This window comes from Conger conger, chromosome 2 (assembly GCF_963514075.1).
Source record: "Conger conger chromosome 2, fConCon1.1, whole genome shotgun sequence".
NCBI lineage: Eukaryota > Metazoa > Chordata > Actinopteri > Anguilliformes > Congridae > Conger > Conger conger.
Genome location: NC_083761.1, coordinates 48717342 through 48741262, shown reverse-complemented (window position 1 = coordinate 48741262; position 23921 = coordinate 48717342). Strand labels below are relative to the sequence as shown.

At 44.5% G+C, this 23921-nt stretch overlaps 1 protein-coding gene across 3 annotated transcripts in view; it reads left to right on the top strand.

Annotated features, from left to right (window-relative positions):
* The window catches only part of spop (speckle type BTB/POZ protein), a 98891-nt gene that overhangs the window by 41977 nt on the left and 32993 nt on the right, over nt 1–23921 (top strand). For all 3 annotated transcript variants that reach the window (XM_061232457.1, XM_061232458.1, XM_061232459.1), the window contains 3 exons: nt 14495–14709; nt 17834–17955; nt 18288–18439. In XM_061232457.1, coding sequence (XP_061088441.1) covers nt 14632–14709; nt 17834–17955; nt 18288–18439 — 352 coding nt within the window. In that variant the 5' untranslated portion in view covers nt 14495–14631. The remainder of the gene's footprint in view (nt 1–14494; nt 14710–17833; nt 17956–18287; nt 18440–23921) is intronic.

The window sequence follows — 23921 nt, the reverse complement described above, 5'->3', positions numbered from 1 at the left end:
TAAAAAGTTTATTCACTTATATTGACCGGCAGGGTTGAGTGAAGGTTCAGAAGAATCCTTGCGGGGTGGGGTGGTCTTTCGCTGAAGTTTGTGAAGTTGGAACGAGGTGACGCGTAGCGAGGCCGTTGACTTAAGATGTGTTGCTTTAAAATGTCAGGCAGGCATTGTGTGCACCCAATGCTGCGGTCTTATCTGTGTGACATTTAAAATCCCAGAGGCAGTAATGGTGCCTTCGTGAGTTCTGAGGAGGTCCTTAAGAAGGCAGATTGGCAGACGGTATCCGCATTTAACCCCCGCGTGCTGGGGTACCCCTCAGTGGGAGCAGCTTCTCCTTCAGGTCTTCTCACGTCCACATGTCTAGACGGGGTCTTCATCTGTATGTGCTACTGATGGGCTTTCCCACTGGGCCGTTCCCACTGTTTATTAGTGGTGTAACTCCATTACCTATGCCACTTACTCCTAAAATGGAGGGCTCCGCTATACTGTGAAGCCACAAGCAACAGCCAACCGTACATGCACACATCGCTCTCACCCGCTTTCCTCACCAAACGCAATGTGTATTGTGACTTTAATCTCCTCCTAATCTCCTTCACCCGCCTTACCCCACGACATGAATGGCCTTACAAAATGAAGAAATACTGTCTCGCTGTTCAACAAAACCGCTATCTGTTGAAGTGCACATTGCAGTTGTCAATGTTTTTCACTGCCCACAACCTTTTACTCAGACTTTGTAAGAGAAGCAAACTAATAAAAACAAGAAGTACATGTCTCTGCACCCTTGGTCTGATAATGCCATGCTGATGTCATTTTTCATACTTTTACAAAGACGCTATGTTGAAACGCGTCGGTTTGTAACAATAAAGTGAGCATATTTGAAGATGCAGTGTGGCTGTTCATTTTTGACAGTTGCTGTTTTCACTAAGTGGGACATGTTATCGGGATTTATCTTTGTCAGAATAATGTTGTTTTTTTTTGGCCTTGTTTTCATCTTTCTGCTTACCCTGCCATCTTGTATATTTTAAAAAGCAATGGTTTATTCTTCATTAACTCATTAAGCTTCCCCATTTGAAATGAGCAGTCCATAATGAGCCAGTCATTGCTTCTTGTACAGTCCAATCTGTAGGTTTGTTTGCTGTATCCAGCAAAAAGAAACAGTTGAAATAAAACAATTGCTATGTGGTTAAAGACTTTCAGCTTTAATTTGAGAGTTTTTACATCCACATTGGGTGAACAGTGTAGGAATTGTAGCTCCTCTTATACATAGTCCTGGGTCTGTAGGTCGTAGTATTCAGGCAGTCATTGATTGCAAAGCAGTTTCTAACAAAATATCGAATATGATATCTTTATTTGTCCAATTACTTTTGGGGGGACTATGTATAAAAAGGGCTGTAACTTCCACATGGCTCGCCCAATATATAAAAACCCTCTAATTAAAGCCGAAAGTCTGCATTTTGACCACAGAGTGTTTGTTTTATTTCCGCTCTATACTTTGCTGGAGTATAGAACACAACAAAAAATGATGTGAGACTTATGGACTGCACTGTGCCTTATCAACCACAGGTGTCACTGCTGCTTGGTTAGGCATCATACCCTGCCGAATCAAAACCTCCACCCAGGGCACACACTGTGTCCCTCCTTGGTGCTCCCGCGTATACATTCTGTAAAATCTGGATTTGATTCTGGATTCCAGGGCGCCTCGCTGCACTAATTACAGCCCGGACAGCTGACTTTATTACGCTTGTCTGTTTGAATTGAATGCTTAATTATACAAAATGCACACGCTGGATGATGTTTTTTATGTTTTTAAGTTTCTCCTATCAAAAGACTCCCAGAGGAGTTAACGTTTACTTTTCAGCACTGCTTAAAAGGGATTTTAAAATGGGATTCGCATGAAGGGGGGGGGGAGAAATGGATAATTGGAAAGGTAAATGAAGTAAGAGTACCAAAGGCCCTGTGTACAGAACAGGAGATGGATAGACCTGAACTTATTAGTGTGCTACCTTTCCTTTGAAAAGAGCAACACTGCATGCTGATGCAAAGAGCACACTGTGACACTTAACACTTCTCACAGTCTGCCAGCTCTGATCAGTCCTCATGTGCACTTACCACGCTCATTTCCTCTCAGCCCACTGTGAAACCAGCAGCCATTGCGTCTGTTTGGGAGCGTGTCGTTTCCTCAGATGGGAGATCTGAACGGAATGAGCTTGAACCCGTCCCTCAGAAATTCCCCGTCATTGTGGAAGCTGTCAGATCTCTGCTGGAGGTTTTCCAGTTGTTTTTCTTTCTCTGTAATGTCTCCCCCAGCCTCTCTGACTTGGTAGGACTGTTATGTGCGCCTGGTTACGCCTGCTTGGGCGTTCGGTCATGGAGCACAAGGTTAAAAAGAGGTTATAATGGCGAGATAAGGTGAAGTTTCTGAAGGAAAGGTCTTTAATGTTTTGGTGTAAAAAATTTTAAAAGGCCTGCAGTTTATGTTCAGTTCACTTTGATTAGGGAGAAGGAGAAAAAAAGCTTCCTATCACTGTGTTCGGCTTTTTTTTTTTTTTTGGTCGCAGTTTTCTTTCATATCTCACTGCCTGTGTGTATGCGTGCGTAAATTTATTAAAAATCACAATGTCTCCAGAATGACAAATCCAGTGAGGCTAATGTTTTTCATGTTCTCTATTGAATATATAAGAAACATTAGCGCAATGTTTGAGCAAAACTGGCGTGGTCACACTCCTCAGCTCGATTTCTCGGTATGGAACACAAATCGAAAGCTTCAAGATGATATGATAAGCCCAAAAGCTATGTGTGTGGGCCTTTAACTGTGGCTCGAATTTGAACAGGCATACAGTATCTCCTGGTCGATTTGAGATGCATTCATGAAAACGCATTTCCTGATGTGAAGGGCATGGAAGAATTTATGAACCTTTGGTGGATTTCTGACATGAGGAATGCCAAAGCTTGATAATTGTGTTGGCAGAGGCTATGCAACGGAGTGCCACCTTGCAGTTTTGAATGTCATCAACCTACATGGCCATGTGAAATGGCAGTTAAAGGAAAGTAGTTGTTCAATGGATTTTGTGAAATTTGCTCCTGGAAGAGTGACTAAGGACACTGTCTTCTGTTCTGGAAAGAGTACAGTATAGTGACCTATTACAGAATGTCAGCAGGTGACAAGAAACTTTGTCTGGATTGAGCTAGTCATTCCTGTGCAGCTTAAAATAAGAGCACTGCATGGAAAGCTGAATATAAATGGCTTCCGAATGTACTGGACCAGGCTTCAAAAGTAAGTCTTCTGTATTAGTAAGCATTGTTTTTGAACTATTTATATTCATGCATCTCCCCCCATCTTAGCCTTTCATTAGCTGTGAAATAAACAGACAGAAAATGCTACTTTACGTTAAGCAGTTGGATTATTGGTATGTAATGGACACAATACTTAATGATGATTCTTTAAAGCTGCTGGATGGCTCATCCTGTGATGGTAGTCTGTAAATGGCCCCCCTGGTCTGCTATTGAGTCCAGAGCGCCTTGGTGCCCTGGAGGATGGCACATTATCGGCTGAACTGTCACCCAGGGAAGGAAGAATCTCAGTCAGGGAAAAGTCAATTTCTCACTCCGGTCAACGTGACTCCTACAGACTTACAACCAAAGCTACGCCTGAACTATCCTCCCCTGCTTGTGTGAGCTTACAGCAATAGTTCACTTTCTGGAGATGATTGATTTCTTTCCCCCGGTTTTCGTGTATGTTTTCAACTGACCATTGTAAGGCCGGCTTGACGTCACTTTCTTCTGTAAGTTTCAAAAATGGCCTTCACTGCTCTTGAAAACTCCATGGGCCAATCAAAAACGTGAAATAATAAGAAAAAGAATTCAGGTAGTTCACAATCAGGAACTGGCGGACTGCAGAGTGAAAAGAAGCAGTGGCTTGACATCACATGTTTCTGAGGGGAGCGTGTTCTTGCCTGTGCTCTCAAATTGACAGAGGTTGCAGTCATGAGTGTGAAGGCGCACAAATTGGATGCTCCAAATTGGAAGAAAAGAGGGTAAAAGAAAATATCTTAAATTTGTATGTATTCTGCTCATCTGTCAGGCCTCCCAGCACTCGTATGTAAGGTACTGGTATATGGGATGCATGTGATTCACGCATCGAGAAACAAAACAAAGCCCCAGCTTGATGCCGGAAGAGGAGACAGGATCTTAAATTGCTTGCCATTATGGATGAATTGTCATAGAAAGGGGAACATCTCCGAGGGAGGGTCGGGCCGGCTCGAATGCGGTTTCCCACAGAAGAGCCCTAGGAGGAAAATAGAGGCACAGCCCCATCACATCAGTCCCTGCTTCCAGGACATCAGCTGTGGAGATGACCGCATTCTTTATTTATTTTTTATTTATTTTTTTAAAAGATATTTTTTTAGGCCTTTTTCAGCTTTTTATTGGACAGTATAGTATAGAGAGACAGGAAGAATGGGAGCGAGAGAGGGGGAAGAACATGCAACAAATGTCAGACGGTCGGATTCAAACCGCCGACGTCGCGGTTCGCAGTGAGCATGCGGTCAGTGCTTTACAGGCTGCGCCACTGAGACACACCGCATTCTTTATTTAATTAGAAAAGGTCTCCTGCTACTTGTAGACCCGCTGAATCCTGGTCATTTCCCTCGTCTGGATTCAGTCTGGCACATATGGATTTAGTCTCCGCCCGCGCTCGAAACAGGCTGCCTCACCGCTCAGACGGCGAGGAGAGAGGAGCGGGAGTGCGAGTGCGTGTCCCAGCATGGAGAGAGAGATAGATAGACAGAGAGAGAGGAAGAGGGAGGAGCAGCTATGGGGGGGAATAGTTGGGGAGTGCCCTCCGAGCATTTACGGGTGTCCAGGGAAATGAAAAGCGCAGAGGAACCCGAGGCTACATCCCGGTGCGTCAGAGCGTGCACGCACACTTTAAACCCCATTAAAATGTAAAACGATGCACGAGGCGTTCGAGAAAAGGGGGGCACGCATTATACACAAACAACTTCACAGGGAAAGGCTGGTAGCCGCTTTGGAAGTTGGAATTAATTGGGATTTTAAAAGCACGGTGTCCCCCCCCTCGTGGGTTTGATAGAAGTTGGAACGAGGAGGAAAGTTGGCCTTCAGGTGGCTTTCAGTTAGGGTGACCTCTTGCCTCTTGCAGTTGCTTGCAGTCGGACGGAAGGCGCTCCTCGTGTTTTTGAATCCTGGTCTCATTTTGGGAGGGCCACGGGCGTTATCTCTAACAGCCACTTTCAAACATTGATTTTAAACCTGCTGGCAAATGACTAATAACTGACGGACGCAATTGAGCAATGATGAGTTTGAGGTTGGGGGTGAGCGAGAGGCCAGAAGTCAATGAGTGAATTACCATCTGCTCCAGCCCATTGTAAAGAGACAGAGTGCCGCATTTAAGTCATTTCTGCTTTGATGTCCTGTCACTCTGAGGGACAGCATACGGGTTGCGCTTCAGAGAGATTCGCTGGTCCCCGAGACCGGAGATTGATCAGTAATGTATTGATGGTGGCACAGATCTCTGCAGGAGGACCTTGGTGCATGTGCTGAAATTTAAAACCTTTGTCAAAGGATGCTGGGAACGGAACACAGTTTGAAGCTGGTTGTGAAGTTGGCCCCAGTCTGTGACCCTCCACCCCAGCCTCTCTTGCTGACGTCCCGGAGGCACCCGTGTTCCCTTTTCGTGGGCGCTCTCAATGTACCGCGTTCGCACTTCGCTTTTTATGCGCGTCGCCGACCGGGAAGTACGAAGGTGATCCGGGAGAATGGCGGGATTAAAGGAGATTAAGCGAGCGGGGGAAAGCAGGTATAACGCGATTTGTTTTCCTCCCCTTTTCAAAACGGGGGAGCGGAGGTAATTACACGGCTCCAGTCATGCGCCGGGCGTTTGAAATCCGCTCGCCACTAATCGAGTCGGATGCGTTACCTGGCAAAGTCGAGCTGAAGGACGCATCTCCTTCTCGGTGGTGCGCCTTCTTATTTCTTTTTTTTTTTTTGAGAAAAAGTGTTGCGTGTGACCGGGCTCTTCTTTAATTAATCGGGTTCCCGTTACTTGCTTGGAGCGGAGCTTTTTTTCGGCCAGGCTCTTTGTAGAGGAGTTGCAAATGAGGGAACCCTGCGCTTGACACCCTGGGGGAGAGACACCGTAATGAGGCTGGTCTCTCGCACTCCTGATTGACTGGGCGTAAAGTATAAAAAGCCATCGCGCACGGGTGCGTTACTGAAGTGGCCTCATTATAAGGAACCTCGGCGGTTTTAACCTGTAAGGCGTTGTGTGAAATGGCGTGATAACCTTTGTTAATATTCAGGCGCTAGGTCGCAGTTGGGAGCCGGACATGGGCTCACCTGTTTCTGTCTCTGAGCTCTTTCAGCGCACAAAGCTTGAAAGGGAATCTCCTTCTCTGAGCAGTCCTCAGGTTACCTTTGGTCCTGCAGCCACAGGGCTCTTGTCCTCTGTTCCTCCTGTCCTCTCTCGCTGAGGTGCCCCTGCTGCTGGCAGCTGTGTTTTACCAGAGGTCCTCCTGTCCTCTCTCGCTGTGTTTTACCAGAGGTCCTCTGATCCGAGGCACCTCCTCTGCAGAGGGCAGCGAGGCGGAGCACTTTTCTGGAGCACCTGACGGAGGAGCGTAATCACCACACCCTCTCACACACACACACACACACACACACACACACACACACACACACACACACACACGGACACGGACACGGACATGGACATGTATGTCTGTATGCATGCATGCACACACACAAGCATGTATGTACACACGCGCTTGTACAAGCGCGCACACACACACACACACACATGCATACATGCACACACATACATATATACATACACACACACACATACACCCTCTCACACACAGACACACATGCACACACACACATGCACGCACACATACACCCATACACACATACACCCACCCACCCACTCACACACACACACACACACACACACACACACACACACTCACATGCACACAGCCCCTGAAGGCTTGCTGACACTATACAAAATGCACTAAAAAGAGAAGGAAGGCAAAAAAAATTGCATGACTTTGAAGAGATCTGCACACTTAATTTGCATTTTAAATAGAAAATGGCATAATTACACCAAGGAGATCCACCAGCTCTCTGTGCCGCCTCTCCCCTCCCCTCCCCCAACCTGCCTGCACCCTAGGAAAGAGCTCAACCTTTGAGGTTCGTGGAGGGAGAAAAAGGGGCGGGGGAAGAAAGGCTAAAATAAGGAATTGATTAATTAGCGCTCCCCTGCTTGTTTGCGAGTCCACGTGGCCGGGCGTGTTGCTAAGTAGCTCAGCGCCGACCAGGCCTGGCATCAGTGCCGACTCTGTGGGGAAGGTCGTTCCACCGCCCCCAGGACTGGCATCAGTGCCGACTCTGTGGGGAAGGTTGTTCCACTGCCCCCCAGGCCTGGCGTCGGTGCCTTCTCTACGGGGAAGGTTGTTCCACTGCCCCCCAGGCCTGGCGTCGGTGCCTTCCCTACGGGGAAGGTTGTTCCACTGCCCGCCAGGCCTGGCGTCGGTGCCTTCCCTACGGGGAAGGTTGTTCCACTGCCCCCCAGGCCTGGCGTCGGTGCCTTCCCTGCGGGGAAGGTTGTTCCACTGCCCCCCAGGCCTGGCGTCGGTGCCTTCCCTGCGGGGAAGGTCATTCCACTGCCCCCCCAGGCCTGCTGTCAGTGCTGTCCCTGTGGGGAGGGTCGTTCCACCACCGCCCCAGGCCCGCTGGCGGTGCCTTCCCTACGGGGGAAGGTCGTCCCATCGCTCACGGCTCAGCAGGGGCGGCGGAGGGGAGGAGACGCGCTCAGTTTCCGTCAGGACGACACCACCCGCTCGCTTTCTGAAGGACACTCTCTCACAGGCCCGCTGAGCGCGAGATGGACGACTGGCACCTGGTGGGTAATTTAGACCGATAACCAGGCGGCCTCCCTCGTGCACGCTCTCCCGTTAAAACTCCAGAGCTTTAAATCCCCGCTTCTCCGGGATCTCCTGGGAGCCTCGTAGCCACAGAGGAAGAGAGTATTCCAGTCAGACCTCCCGGCACTCTCGTATGTAAGGTACTGGTATATGGGATACGTGTGATTCACACATCTGGAAACAAAGCAAAGCCCCAGCTTGATGCCGGAAGAGCAGGCAGGATCTTAAATTGCTTGCCATTATGGCTGAATTGTGGTAACATTTTAGAGGGAGCGTGGGGCCGGCTGGAATGTGGTTTTCCGCGGAAGAGCCCTCGGAGTACCGTGGTTTAGCTGTGTCACTGCAAGTACCCATAGTTCACTGAGGGCAAAATCGATGTCAAGGATTCACCCCTTTGACTTGATATTCTGGCTCTATGTACCGAAACCTCCCTGCTTTTGCAGGCTGTCGATAGGAATGGATAAGCCCTTAGACATGTTGCCAAATGCGAACTAAGACAGTCTTCATTGGTCTGCTTTAGTGCATGTCTCTGAGCATTGGTCTACATATGAAGCTGTACCTACCTGGCATGACTGCAGTTAATGCGCACCTGCCTTTATTTTTCATATATCAAGGGAGGGGGGTTAAAAATTATATCATGAGGAATTTTATCCTTTTGGTGCTCGGTCTGTCGTGGAATAAGGAGGCTAATTCAATACTGCCAGTCATTTTCCTTCTACACAGATACTGTATGTCCTCCCATCCCTATATTCAATTACCGATCTAAATTATGACTATGTAGGAGTTTCCCTTCTTTTTTATACTTAGCAGGCAATGATGCAGATCAGCCCATTTGTTTTTCATAGACTTCCCATGGTTGAGAAATCTTGAGATTAAAAAATAAGTTGGTCTAAGTAGAAGTATACGAGCCTGGAAATCACGGAAAATTGATTCTCCTGAGCTCTGGAGTGTAAAAAGTGCGCCTCTCTTTCCTGGTCATTCCACCATGTCCTACATTATTTGAACCTGGATTGGTAATTAGTCAAGTGAGTTCACCCACCCTCCCTCCCTGCCAAGTTCAGTGAATTAATTTGAATTAAAAATGAAGGCCTTTAGGGAAGTAAGCAGGCCTTGTTGATATTTTTTCTTCTGTCCAGCAGCATTTGGACTGGAAGTGCTGAGAATGCCTTTACTTATTAACCCTAGGTGCAAGTTTGGGACATGTTTTTTGACAAACTAATTTAAAGGTCATTTGAAAGAAATGGGAAACGGAAAGTTTATTTCTTTGCTTTCATGAGTGCATGCACATGCATTTTGATGTGCATATGTAGTCAGCTTATTGTTACATGCTATTATTTTGCCATTTACAATACTTTCGTGCATATTCATGAAGGGGTGCCAATAATCCTAGACCCGACTATGTCTGGATGTGCTTTCGGCTCTCTCAGTGGGTCTCTCAGTGGGTCTCTCAGTGGGTCTCTCAGTGGGTCTCTCAGTGGTTCTCTGAAATGGAGGGGGCATGGCTTTCTTCCGTTGTTCAGTTCAGTTCAGTTCAGTTCAGTTCAGTTCAGTTCAGGACTTGGGACTTCTCTGTCCTCTGCCCATAAGGCTGAAGTCTAGGCTTTGGGTGGTTCTTTGTACTCAATGTTTCTCTTTCAGGTTGTGAGAGAAAGATAATTTAAATGGAAGCTCTTCTGTGCATTCCTTCTCCTCTTCCCTTCTTGTTTGCATATAATGAACCCAGAAACGCTTGCCCCCAGAAAGAATACCACAGTGGAAATACGCCAGTCACTGCAAGTATACACCAGCGTGGGCACAGTTTCTTAGACTCTGCCTGTAAAGGACAGCCTAAAACCCACAGTTAGGGTTAGTTCTGAATACATGAATCCCTCAGGAACATGCAGATGTATTTTAATGTGTGATATGTTATCGTTATAGAAAAGCTAAAAATAGAGGACCTCTGTAACGTACAGAGCCGTGGCACTTGGCTGATATCTGGGAATGATCACACCATACAGGGGCATGTCCAGTCCATCTTCTAAGCTCCTTTTGATCCATTTTTTCCTATGCTTCATTATTTTATTTAACTATTCTATTTCATTCTTATTCCATTTGAGTATAGCGAATATACGCTGACCTTTTGCTTTGTCTGAATTAAGTCTGGTGGGATTTTTCAGTGGGGAAACATTGTGGAGACAAAGGCCCCATGGATTTGCCACAAGCAAGTAGAAAGGTACATTTGAAATGCCTGCAGACCAGAGGTCAAAAGTCAATTTTTACTCCTTCCAGACAAGTTGTGTTAGTAAGGAGAGTTGCCTGTAAGTTTTAAGGAGCCAGGGCTAAGGACATGATTCATCTTTTGACTTTTAAATGTAAGGGCTTCTTTTAGAAATACCAATATGTTATTTTGGTTCCATCATGAATGCAGCTATTAAACACAGATTTATATGGGACGGTGAAGTCTATTTGACAGTTTTTGTTCATATTTGTTTTTACCTTTACTTGTGTTGCATCCATCCATCTATTGTTCTCTATAGTCATCAGTTATGTGTTAGGAATCCATGGCCACTCTGGAGAGGGCGTCCCACTAATGAATATAAATGTCATGGCCAGCACTTTCTTTGCATTTTCACCAGTATAATGAAAAGGAATGAAATGTAAAGGTGATGCCATAGGCATGGCGTTTGTGAGGAACTGTCGTGATCTAATGGCAATACCCTGCGAATCCAATTATATCATTAAGCATGGTAGCCACTACTGGACACAGTGCTAATGTTTTGCCAAGTGTTAATAGGTAAGTCCTGATCTTTTCAGCTTATTTTATGAAATTGTCATATATGCAGCTTAGTTGGCTAGTTAGATAAAATTGTAAATTGTAAGTTGTTCCCCCTATAATTTTTACTGGACATTTCTGACAGAATGTGCTGTCAGAATGCTCATAGTACTTTCCTTTCTGTCTCATTATTCCTTGCCTTTCAACAGAATAATGGATAACTACAACGAGCAAACTATCGATCTTGATTACCCAGTCCCTTTTTCCTGCTGCTCCTCAGCTTCTGTAAAAAAAAAAAAAAAAAAAATGTCTGACTGTCATTTTGCTTTATTTGAATGACAGTGTTATTAGTCATACTCCTAATAAGCCCTGATGAAGGCAGCTTGCTGCCGAAACGTTGGCGAATCAAAATGATTGGATTCGACCATTGGACTGTGTGACTTTTTTTTCTCAATTCTAGATTAGTAATACTCCTACCTTTATGACGACTTTCAGATGTTTTTTCCTTTGTATGGTATTACCTTGATTTATCAGTTAGACTGATAACCCACACCTTTGGATAAGGAACCAGACAGATGGAAAAAAGGGAGTGTACACATGTTGCTTTGAATTAATTGCCAAAAAGTCATTTAAATTGCAAATCCAAACTCGCTTGTTCCCCAACTTTGTGATTAATATTTTATTGTTTTGCTGAGTAACAGTGCCAGCAGTTACTTTTTTGCTGATCAAACCGCAAAATGTAAAAAAAGATGCCAATTAAAATCAATTGGATGCAAACCACCATACTTGTGTTTTTTACATTAATGAAGCTAATTTCTACAGACCTAGATTCTGAGCCCACATTATGGTTTACTTTGTCTGTTTGTCGTCATGTGAAAAGTAAACACTATTATTATTGCTCCTGGCATATTTCTTTTTGATAAAATGCCAACTCTGTACTTAATCTGAATGATCTGACATAAATCGTCTTGATCTCGATTGCATCTGTTCATATGAAACAAACATCCGTTTGCTGCTTATGCTTAATACATTCCCAAACTTAATTCATCAACGAAAAAAATTGAAGCACAAATCTTAAGGATAACTTTCAATTTTGTGATAAATTATATGGTGTGCTAAATTTCATAACTGTCTGAGAATTGTCTCTTAAATGTTTTACCCAAAATCTGTGCTGCATCTAGTCATGCCTGGCCATCAGTATCCGAGCATATATATTTGGCCCTCTTAAACCTCTATAAACTCTGCTGGCCAGTGGGCCTCCTACTCCTCTGTACTCTACTTGTTCAATACTATCAGCTTTTTAATTAGAAGTATCAGGTTTTTCTTATTAAAGTGGGCTCAAGAATTTATTGGCTGAAATGTAAAAAAAATTAAGAGAAGACTATTTTTGATTCAGTATGATAAAGGATAATATCGCCTACACTGAGTGTAAACTCAGTTTTCTCTTAAAAGCTTTGCCTATTTTCAAGTGATAACTTTAGTTAGCTTTGGAGACATACACATCTTCACCAATGTGCAGTACGTAATTGAGTATTGCTGTAATGCTTAGGTCCTTCTGACCAGTCAAGATACTGAAGAGCTTATGAATATGGGCTATGTTGAAAATCTGTTGTGACTAGTGTTGTTTGTTGCCAAGCTACTGTACAAGTTGGAGTGATTTTTTTCCAGCAATGGAACGTTCTGTCCTCATTTTCCATTGTACCTGTTCTTCTCATCAAATATTTTTGCTTCCAGTCTAATGCTAACGGACTTTGTATGTGACTGTGCGTGTGAATGTAGCTCACACAAAATTCCTCCATGTGCTGTAGACTCTCTGCACGAAACTGAAAGAAGTCAGTTTCCATTGACAAAAATAAAAAAGGAAAATGCACATCCTCTTTACAAGTGTGCGTCAGGTTCCATCTCAAATCTACAAGTTTTTGAGGTGAGCAAGTTTTTGAGAGAATAGAATAATGAGACAAAAAAAGACAGTATCTTCTCCTGTACAATATAATGGGTGTTACAGTGCATTGTTTTTGACATTTTGACAGATGCATTTGTTCTTTAACAGTGCTAGAAGCGGTTAATGTTGAGTGGGGTAGTCAGAAACTGCCAGCTCGTTGGCAGAGTGCTCTTTTTTCAGTGTTCCCTCAGTGATTTCTTATGACACCGCAATAACTGTTCCTATAACTTGCTTTTACTTGCAGTCTGCCCATATATCTTTCAAGCTTTTACTTTCTCTCTAATTGCCATGTATTTCAGGTTGGTTTGTAATCTTTTGGTTTTGGTTTTGGTTTTGGAGAACCCAAGACCGATTATTATTATAATTATTTTTGCCAACTTGCCATTTTGCAACTGAAAATTCAGCATACCCAGCATGGTACTTTTTTAGAAATTCAATGCTTTATAATGTAAACCAGCTATATTCCAACTATTTGTCTTTGTTTTTTGCAAGCTGACAAAAGGTTAGTTTCCTGGTGACAAATAAAATGTTGACCATAACTTTCACGATTGATTTGTTATTGTTAGTATAACTCAAGATCAGTTTCTAGAGGCTTATAGTCTTGCATGTAAAATATATCTTGCCTGTATGTCCTCTCAAGACCTAGCTAATCATTTTTATCTCTATTAGGGGACATGAGTCTTATCTCAAGAACCGTACAGTATATTCAAGCAAGCTAAAACCTGAACTACAAGAGACAATCAATAAAAATAAAAGTATTATATTATCTTAAATATCTTTGGTGCCACAATGTTTTTGTCACCCTAGATGCTTGTATTTTGTCAGTACCTTTTACTTTCTCAGAGGGACACGCATTTCCTGTGGCACGTTCTAGTCCTGTGCTTTACCAAATTACCGAAAACAGTAACGGTCGAAGACGGGTTTTATACGCACAGCAATTTATACGCACAGCAGTTTCAGCTATCAGTTTTACTGCTTCAATTTTAATTCAGGTCTCTTCAACAAGATTACCGCTTCGTCAAAAGAAAATGAATAGGGCATGGCATTTCAGTTAATTTGTTTGCTTCTGAAGGATTGCCTGGCATGCCTGTGGCGAGAGTTGTGTTGAAAAGTGCACCTTCATCAGGACGTAGATTTTCCCTTTTGTAAAAGCTATCATTCCTCTTGCCAGATGGTCACCCACTCCATCACAGCACTGGTGAGATGAGGTCTGAGTGGAACAGGGACGGACAAGCATGGCGAGACTGCTAAACTAGATTCTTGTTTTTTAGCACCCGACTCAAAACTGAGGCCTCTTGTTTATCTGCAGTTCATTTTCAGGCTTAATTGTATTGTGGTTGCTATTGATCCGCAGGCATCTTGGCCTTCGATCCGCCACTGTCCCAAAGATTTCAGGGACAATTTGTTCAAGTCGCAGGCTCTGGGCTGCAATCCATGGGAACGTTGTGTGCCACACTCTTTCACTGTAGATGTGGAAATGTGTCAGGAAAATGTAAGGGAACGCTAATGACAAGCATTAGAATGAACATTCTAATGATGGCTAGCTTTGTGTTTGGAGGTGCTTCTAAAACAAACGTGCATGCTCAATAGCCATGTTTCCATATCTTTACTCCTTTTTCCTCTCTCACATTTGAGAACATGAACATGCGTGTGCGTGAGCCTAGGTCTGTACGCGCACCACCTGTCCCACTGGGCTCTCAACTGACACTTCGGACTGACAAATACATCTGTTTTTGTCCCCCTAGTATGGGCAGTGGGTTGCCACACTTGTGAATGCGTAGACAGTTTTTTTTGTCAATTTGAAAGTGATGGTTTGTAGCTTTGAAGACCCAGGGTGAGCTTAGTTTCCGTTTCTTCCAGGAGGAAGACTGCTGCCGCGTCTTTTTCCCTGAATCCCTGTTCTTCTCTCTGGGCCGGCGGTTCAGAGGCGTTTTTGTGATTTTTCCTCCCCTGGACTTCGGTGCTCTGGCCGCACACTCCTGCCGTCAAAGCTGGCGATGTCAAGAGTACCAAGTCCTCCTCCCCCCGCGGAAATGTCAAGCGGGCCTGTGGCTGAGAGCTGGTGTTACACTCAGGTAAGGACTGTGTGTGTGTGCGTGTGTGTGCGTGTGTGTGCGTGTGTGTGCGTGTGCGTGCGTGTGCGTGCGCGTGCGTGTGCGTGCGTGTGCGTGCGTGTGCGTGCGTGTGCGTGTGCGTGTGCGTGCGTGTGCGTGCGTGCGCGTGTGCGCGTGTGTGTGTGAGCGTGTGTGTGAGCGCGTGTGTGTGAGCGTGTGTGTGTGAGCGTGTGTGTGTGAGCGTGTGTGTGTGAGCGTGTGTGTGTGAGCGTGTGTGTGTGTGCGCGCGTGTGTGTGCGCGCGTGTGTGTGCGCGCGTGTGTGTGCGCGCGTGTGTGTGCGCGCGTGTGTGTGCGCGTGTGTGCGCGTGTGTGCGCGTGTGTGCGCGTGTGTGAGCGTGTGTGAGCGTGTGTGAGCGTGTGTGAGCGTGTGTGAGCGTGTCTGTCTGTGTGAGCGTGTGTGTCTGTGTGAGCGTGTGTGTGTCTGTGTCTGTGTGAGCGTGTGTGTGTCTGTGTGAGCGTGTGTGTGAGCGTGTGTGTGTGTGAGCGTGTGTGTGTGTGAGCGTGTGTGTGTGTGAGCGTGTGTGTGTGTGAGCGTGTGAGCGTGTGTGTGTGTGAGCGTGTGTGTGTGTGAGCGTGTGAGTGTGTGTTAGGGTGTGAGCGTGTGTGTGCGCGTGTGCTTATTATTTCCTAGATGCTAGATGCGTTAAACTACTTAGAACATAGCACCTTTAGTATCAGACCACCCAATTTAATATCTGGTAGCATATCCCTTGCTTGCAATAACTGCATAAAGCCTGCGACCCATTGACCTCACCGAACTGTTGCATTCTTCTTTTGTAATGCTTTTACAGCAGCCTCTTTCAGTTGTTTGTTTCGGGGGTGTTTTCCGTTTTATCTCCTCTTCAGGTGAAATGCATGCTCAATTGGGTTAAGGTCTGGCGATTGACTTGGCCAGTCTAAAACCTTTTTTCTGTAATGAAGTCCTTTGTTGTGTTGGCAGTGTGTCTTGGGTCATTGTCTCACTGCATAATGAAGTTCCTCCCAATTAGTCTGGATGCATTTCTCTGTAAGGCAGAGGCAATTCATCCTGCTGCTACCATCATGAGTTACATCATCAATAGAGATTAGTGAGCCCACTCCAGAAGCAGCCATGCAAGCCCAAGCCATGACACTTCCTCCCCCGTGCTTCACAGATGAGCTTGTATGTTTTGGATTGTGAGCAGATACCTTCTTTCGCTAGACTTTGGCCTTTCCATCACTTTGGTAGAGGTTAATCTTGGTTTCATCAGTCCATAAAACTTTGTTCCAGAACTTTCGTGGCTCATCTCTGTACTTTTTTTTTCACAATTGTAATCTCGTCTTCCGATTCTTAGTACTGATGAGTAGTTTCCATCTAGTAGTTTCACCCCTACCCTGTGGAGATTGTTTGTGATGCTTTGGGGTTTTTCTTCACAGCTCTCACAATTCTTTCATCAACTGCTGTTGTTTTCCTTGCTTGACCTGTTCAATGTCTGTTGCTCAGTACACCGGCAGTTTCTTTCTTTTTCAGGACATTCCAAGTTGTTACACAAGCTATCCCCAATGCTTGTGCAGTGGCTCTGATCGATTTAAGCTTTTTCTAAGCTTCAAAATGGCATGTTTTTCTTCCATGGACTGCTCTCTGGTCTTCATGTTGGTTAATCTTTTCTAACACAAATGCAGTCTTCACAGGAAAAACCCAAGGCTAAAACCAAGAATAGACAGAACTATTTGTTTAAACAGTCTATTTAATAGGACACATCTGGGCAAAAAGAAACCTGTTAGTCACTTGTTCCAATACTTTTTCTCACCTGAAAATGTGGTGGTCTAATACAAAAGGTGATATGTTCTAACTTGTTTACCAAATCTAGAAAAAACCAGGAAATAATATCTGAAATTCATGTCCATCTTTTGACTTCAAACTCAATTGTCTTCAGTGTATAGCAAAAACAAAGAAATTGACCTTGCTGTTCCAATGGAGGGACATGTGCATGTGCTAATGATTGCTACACTTGGATAAAGATGGTATGTATTTTTGAGTGTTTGTGAGTGCATTATTTTGACGTGGATCTGTGCTGAGAAGTAGTGTGAGTGTGAGTGTGAGTGTGAGTCTGGAGACCGTGAGAGTGAAGGACAAGTGTGTATGTCTGTCATGTAACAAGCTTAGATGTGTGAGCGGAAAGCCGGTATTAAGCTCAGGCATTTTTAAATAAGCAAAGGACCTTTCTCTTGAACAAAATTTCATCTGAAGGTTTTGCCTCATTTATTCAGAAGGAAAACTTGACAGATATGCGACTAATGGTGATAATGCAGCCAAATAATAATGATAATGACAAATAATATTGCAATATTCTTTATATAAACTGCCAAGCCTGCATTCATCAGAAGAGCTGTGAATGCTTTTCCATCCTAGACATTTTCTTGAAAAACTAAACTGGGCCTAATCATTGGGTAATTTCCGTCTGCTACTAAAGGTGGCTTCTGCTTTTAATGCACGATGTCACCCACCAAAATTCATATTCAAATCGAATATTCTGTATATCACCTTTTTCTCTAATGAAAACAAACTAATCTCGCTCACCTAATGAGTTTTCGTGAAAAACTGTGCACGTCGCAGTGCTCGAAAGCACCAGAGTTGTCACCATATTGCCAAGGTGCACGCATGGTTTATCAGACACACGTACCGAATTGAGAGAGCAGGGGAGTGGCAGAGACAAAGTGACTTTTCATGCGCGTCTGTCTGATGGAGATTAAATGTTGGGTTTAAACACGTAAACGCTGTCACCTCCCGCGTAGTTTGTCTTCTCCCCTCACATTAATTAAATTTTTTATTTTATTTACGTCCCTCTGATGGGACTCCTTGATATTCCCGGATTTGTTTTATGCCCTGTCCTGCTTGGCTCTTGCGATATTTGTCCATTTTTTTTAGTTTCGGTCTTTAATTTCATTCTCTCTTGTTTTGGCAGTATTTATTGAGATGAAAGGCACTTTTGATGTGTGGATTTGAAGCTTGGGATGAATGACCGTGTACTTTCTATTTGTGTTAGTTTTGTTTTGTTGCCTATTTTTTGCACAATATTCCTCCCTCTTCTCCCCTTCACCGTGCCCCTGCGCGTTCCCCCTCAGATCAAAGTGGTGAAGTTCTCCTACATGTGGACCATCAACAACTTCAGCTTCTGCCGGGAGGAGATGGGCGAAGTCATCAAGAGCTCTACCTTCTCTTCGGGAGCCAATGACAAGCTCAAATGGTGAGAATGGGGGAAATGGTATGCTATTTTTAAGAGACCAGTAAATTCAGAGTCACTATTTGACCTTTGCTGGCTTTAAAACTTGCCATCCAGGTGTCCGTTCAGACAGCTGCATCTATTACTCATACTTCCTTTAATAGGAGAAGAGAAACATGTTCATGCTTTTTGCCCGGCAGAGATTTAAACTAATATTAGATTCCAATGAACATATTGCCTTTTCTGCCTTTGCTGGTGTCAAATTTACAATGTTTCAGAAGTTAAGTGCTTGTATGCGTTTAGAACGGCCTCACATGAATTCAGCCATCAGAGCTGATGCCTGTGCGCTCATGCAGGTGTCTGCGAGTCAACCCCAAAGGCCTGGATGAAGAAAGCAAAGACTACCTGTCGCTCTACTTGCTTCTGGTCAGCTGTCCCAAGGCAGAGGTCCGTGCCAAGTTCAAGTTCTCCATCCTCAATGCCAAAGGGGAGGAGACCAAAGCCATGGGTGAGTTCACCTTGCTGGCACCATTCATTTCTGCCATCAGTATGAGCCTCTTTGTACGCATAAATAAAGTTCTCATGTTCATCAATCTAGGCATAGATGTACCGTCTCACAAATTCTGAAGGTAAACAAAAGGTTTTTCTCCCCCCTCCGGCTGTGTTAGAAGTATTTCTGGCACTGTGTGGCTTTTTCGCCATTAATATTTTACTTGCCCCAGTTTTAAATGTCCAATCATAATAAATTATGCCTTTTGAGTCCGAGTAGGCAAGGGGATTTTTACATTGAATATGATTAAGTGCTTGTTATTACCGCTTAAAATGAAATTAAGTGATACGGTTTTGGAGGTTTGCCATCCAAACAGGAATGACTATCATAACTACAAGCGTGTTGTCGAACAGCAGAGCTGACTTGTCCATCTGCTGACGGACTTTTCCGGACTAGGCGGGCAAAGGCACGGGCCCTGCCTCTGTTTGGGTCAAATTACCTCCTGCTTCTCCCTCATCTGTGTGTGTGAGCTTTGCCGGTGGCCATATGGGTGCGCAGTCTCAGTGGGACTGATCCATTTTCCCAATATTTAATTAAAAGCATAGTAGGCAATTTCAGTTTTAATTAAAAGCAACTCTTACAAGTCATATTGGGCTCTTTTTGAGGGATTGAAAGCCCACATGCTTCCATTTCTAACCCGTTTTAATTGGTTTAAGGTTGAGAGAAGGGAGCCTGGTCTGGAATTACATTTCTGTGCGCTGGAGATGGCTTTTGTTCATGATACAGCTGGTTATTTCTCCAGCACCCTGTGGGGGTATTGGATATGTGGAAACTTTCCTTTCTTATATTCAGGGGTGTTGAAATGCATCTATTACGGCCATTTCAGGGAAGATTGTGTAGGGAGGGAAACGGACTGCTGCGTAACATATGAAACTGTTTAAGATATTTTGGACGATTTCAGCTTCTCGCCAATTAGATTTTGTGTATCTGTGCTAAACACTAACTGCTGAAGGGATGCAGATCTGCAAGACAATGTGCTTTTCTAGGCATTTCTATGCATTGATTGATAGCCCTGCACACACTAACGGCAAGCAGATGGCCGTCATTAGCACCTTCGTATTTGTTTATTTGCTCCATATTGCTGTAGGTATCCTGCCCAGGAAAATGCTCTGTGCATCCATCGTGGCAAGTGAGACCGGTTGGAGGGAAATCTTAGTAGTGGATGAACCTTTGTTTTAATTTCAGGAAAAAATGGCAAATATTCTTCATTTTTACTGACCAAAACAAAAATAATAATAGATTTAATAATTCTAGGGAGGATGAGCATTAGAATCGCCAAGATATCAGTAATGGAGGTTGCTCAGAAATATCTGTACTTTTAGAAGCCATGTGAAAATTCACCAATTTGAAAAAGTCTAATCCTGTGTTGCTTGGAGTCAAATACTTCCCTTATATGGTCTTATTTAAGTGGCTTTCACAAGTATTGTTGTTACTATCTTTAATGTAAGTTTTTGCCTTATTTGCCTTAATTGTATGTATTTGACAGTATTCTCCTGCTTTATTATTTGATAGCTTTATTATTTGATTAAAGATAATAGCTACAATACAATACTAAAGAGCTTGAATAAGCCACAGGTGCATATGCTACGCACTTATAGTTTCATAGTGTGTTTTGTTAACTGGTCAGTCTCAGAGTTTCTGTTTTAAAGAAGGAAAGCAATAAACTGCCATGTATCATTTGAAAATCTTCATGAAGATTGGTTGAATCCAGTCTATTCTGCGCTTTTCTCCTGGTGATGCAGTAAGTGTAACTGCAGTATTGCTTATGAATAGCTGCCGTCACGGTAAAAGAACGCAAAATGGAGATATGGAACAGTGGGTGTCATTGAAAGCCTGGTTGGCCTCACGGTGCTCGAGATGCGGGTGAGGTGGATTGATAGTTTTCTTCCTTTGCACCCAAAATCAGCAGGTGTGTTCAGCTGTCACTGTTCATGTGTCTCTGTTGACATATTTCCCAGATGCAATAGCTCACATGGCTGGTGAGTGGAGAATGGATTTCCAAATATTTATTTTTAAACTGGATTTTTTTTTTTTCTCTCCCATTCTTGGATGACTAAGCATAAGAAGAATTGTAAATGTGGCAGCTTAGTAGGATTTCTCAGGGGTGGAACCAGACAAGGAAGCTCCCTGCTGAGTCTGCGTGCGTGCGTGCGTGCGTGCGTGCGTGCGCGCGTGCGCGCGTGCGCACCGTTTTATATTGATCCAGTTAACCATGTTAAACTTGGAATCCTTCATAATTCAGTAGACACCATTTCATTTTACCAGTACAGCGGTCAATCTGTTCCAATCTTTCCCTAATCTCACCACCCATCTGTGAGCTGAAACCAGAGCATCAGATCAACTGGACTTAACCCTTTGGAGAATTGTGGGTCAGACATTTGTGGGTCAGGTTTCTTTTTGCTGTGTCATTGTGCTGTCGTGGGTATGGGGGTCACGTTTCAGATTGAATCTGCGCCTGAAAGACCAGAACGAACCCCGAACACATTTTTTTCTACGAATGCTCTGCCCGCCGCATTAGAGCAGGTGCGTTTTGTGCCGAGCGCCTGGTTTGCGTCCGAATGTCAGAGTAATGACTCGTGCGATTCCCACCTGCGGAATATGGAGGGGATGGGACCCTTATCAGCAGTAAAGCTCTTCTGGCGAGCCAGCCAGGAGGTTAATATAGCAGCACTTTTCTCTTGATCCGGCCTCCCCCTGGGGGATCAACTTGGGCTGCTGCTAGTGTTAGGAGCGGAATTACTTTGGTGGGGGGTCTTGCCTTGCCCCCCCCCCGACTCTCTCTTCAAATGCGAGCGCAATCTATCATTGTTCAGCCGCGGTCCTTGGAGGTCTTCCTCGCGGGCCAGCGTGACAACGAGGTCTTCGGGACCAGATTGAGCTGTTGTAGAAATGGCCTCCGCGACGGTTCTCCCGGGGCGAGAGGGGGGGGGGGAGCGTGGCGCAAAGGGCGTTACGGCGGCCTGAGGGTTTCAGCGGCGTACCCGCTCTCCGCTGTGCGTTTTACGAGCCGCTCCGTTTACCAGTTAGCCCATAGTGAGTTAGCCCATAGCTCAGCGGCCTGTTTACACGGGCCCGGATTCATGCGCCGGGGGCTGTTCCTCTGAAGTGGGAGTGGTGGAGGCCGGGGGGAGGGAGCGCGGGTCCCGCTCGGTAATGGAGATGGATTCACGAACACGAGCGCCGCGCCTCTGCACCCCAGCCTCGGTCGCCCCGGCACGTCGTTTCTTCTCCTCGGCCGTTCACATCTCCGTTCTCTAAGGAGAGCCATTTGTAATTCTTCCTTCGAGACCCTGGCTTAAAAACGCCACTGCCGATCCAAGCTTTTTTTCTTTTCTTTTTTCTCTTTCTCCCTCCTGACAGCTCCAACAGCTCCCTGTATTGATTTTCATAAGCATTTATCTAAATGGAGGGTTCCATGTCGGAGAAAAGGCAGGTTAGGCAGTGTTCTCGGTACATGGCTGTCTGTATGTGACAGTGTGGCAAACCTTAATAGGACAATGATGGAAAACAAGACGGGGTGTCTGTGAAGACTATTATCAAGTAAAAGCTTTCCATTTCACTGAATATCCGATGAGGTTATGTAATTGATGATGTAAATTTTTATATTTGTCCCATGAAGATTGTATATGTAACCTAAACATTGGCAGTTGGCCTGGAGCCTGTACAGTGAATGTCTCTATGACTGATTTGTTATTTTTAGCTGCTCAGAGAAATATATGAAACCTTTGTTGCCGTGGTGGCACTAAACGGAGAGTTATTCAGGTGCTGTGGTGAAGTATCTTTGTATCATTCTTGTCATGTGATGGAAAAGCCCACACTGACTCTGCAGTGATACCGACAGATGGTTCTCAGGTTCAGATGGAGAACGGTGAGAGACGATAGATTGTTTGGATTTCAGACACGCAATGCAAAATAGTGCTATAATAGTAATAAGAAGAATAAGAATAAATAACAATACTAATTACAATAAACAATATCATGAAACAATATGAATAAATAATGCTTATAACAATAAATAATAAGAATAAATAATACTAATGCTACTCATAAGAATTTACAATATGAATACATAATAATAATATGACAATAATAACAATAATCAACAACAACAATAATAATAATAGCATAACATTATTTGTATTGCCTCTTCCATGGACCTTGGCTCACCTCAACTACCAGAACATTCTTAGGACCCCTTGGCTGAGGCTCACACTTTGGTTGTGTGACGGAGGTTTCTTTAGGATGATGAGCTGGCCATGTTCTTTGTATTGTATTTGCCAAAAGAGCATATTGCAGTTTCAGGTCCTTGTCACTGAGCGGAGGTTTTTCTGTGTGGTCTACAGCAGAGCCCCACATGAAATGAATAGTGACGTCTACAGCAATGGGTGTCTCGAGAATTATTCATACTCAAACGGTTATGAATCCCATCTAACATTAAATGTATAAAAGGGTTTTTATGGCCTAAGAGAGTCTCACGGTATTGATGCGACATCCTCACATGAATGACTGCTCCCCATTCTCTCCTGTGCTTTTAAACTGTTTGAATAAGTGATTGCGCTGTCGTGCTTGCGGATCAAACATAAGTGCGTTTGATGAAAACAGAAAGCTCACTTCATTCTCAAACGGGATCATACTGAAAGGGGTTCGGCAGCAGTGTCACGTCATCATAATATCACTAATATTTCATTTACGCCTTTGAAGGCGTCGCTGGGTTGTGATGAATGCGTATCGCCCAACGGGGAATTTGTGTGCGGGGCTAAAACCCCCAAGTTATGTGACTTACATGGTCTCAGTTGAAACATGGCGGGGATAATAAGAACATAATGTCATTAAGATTGAATTAGACAAATATCCCTATATAATATAGCTTTAATGAAAGGGTGAAATGACGGGAAGCCTGCCCCCTATTAGTCTTGACCCCTGACGCTCTTTCTCCCTCTCGAGCATCTGCGAAGGGAAATTAGTTTGTGAGTTTATGAAACTGGTTCCACAAGCAATCATGCAATCTGATTGCTGCCGGCATTAAGCCTGGTCTCATTTCACCTCTCCCCTGGGCCTGTACCCTGGTACATAACACTCCCCACACTTGAAACTATATATGGGGTTCTTCAATCGGGGAATCCACGGACCTCTACCCACTGTACACAAGGTATTGATTCATTGGAAGCGAATCAGCATTAGATAGATGGCGCATTGCATTTATGTAGTGCTTTTCTAGACATTCAAAGCGCTTTACAGGGGAAACTCGCCTCAGCCGCTACCAATGTGTAGCACCCACCTGGGTGATGCGCGGCGGCCATTTTGTGCCAGAGGTCTCACCACGCACTAGCTGAAGTGGCTAGGGAGAGGACACGGTATTTGACAATTGAATCCGGGGATGAATAGGTGGCAGGTTGAAAGAGCCAGGTTGGGAATTTTAGCCAGGACACTGAGGAACTCC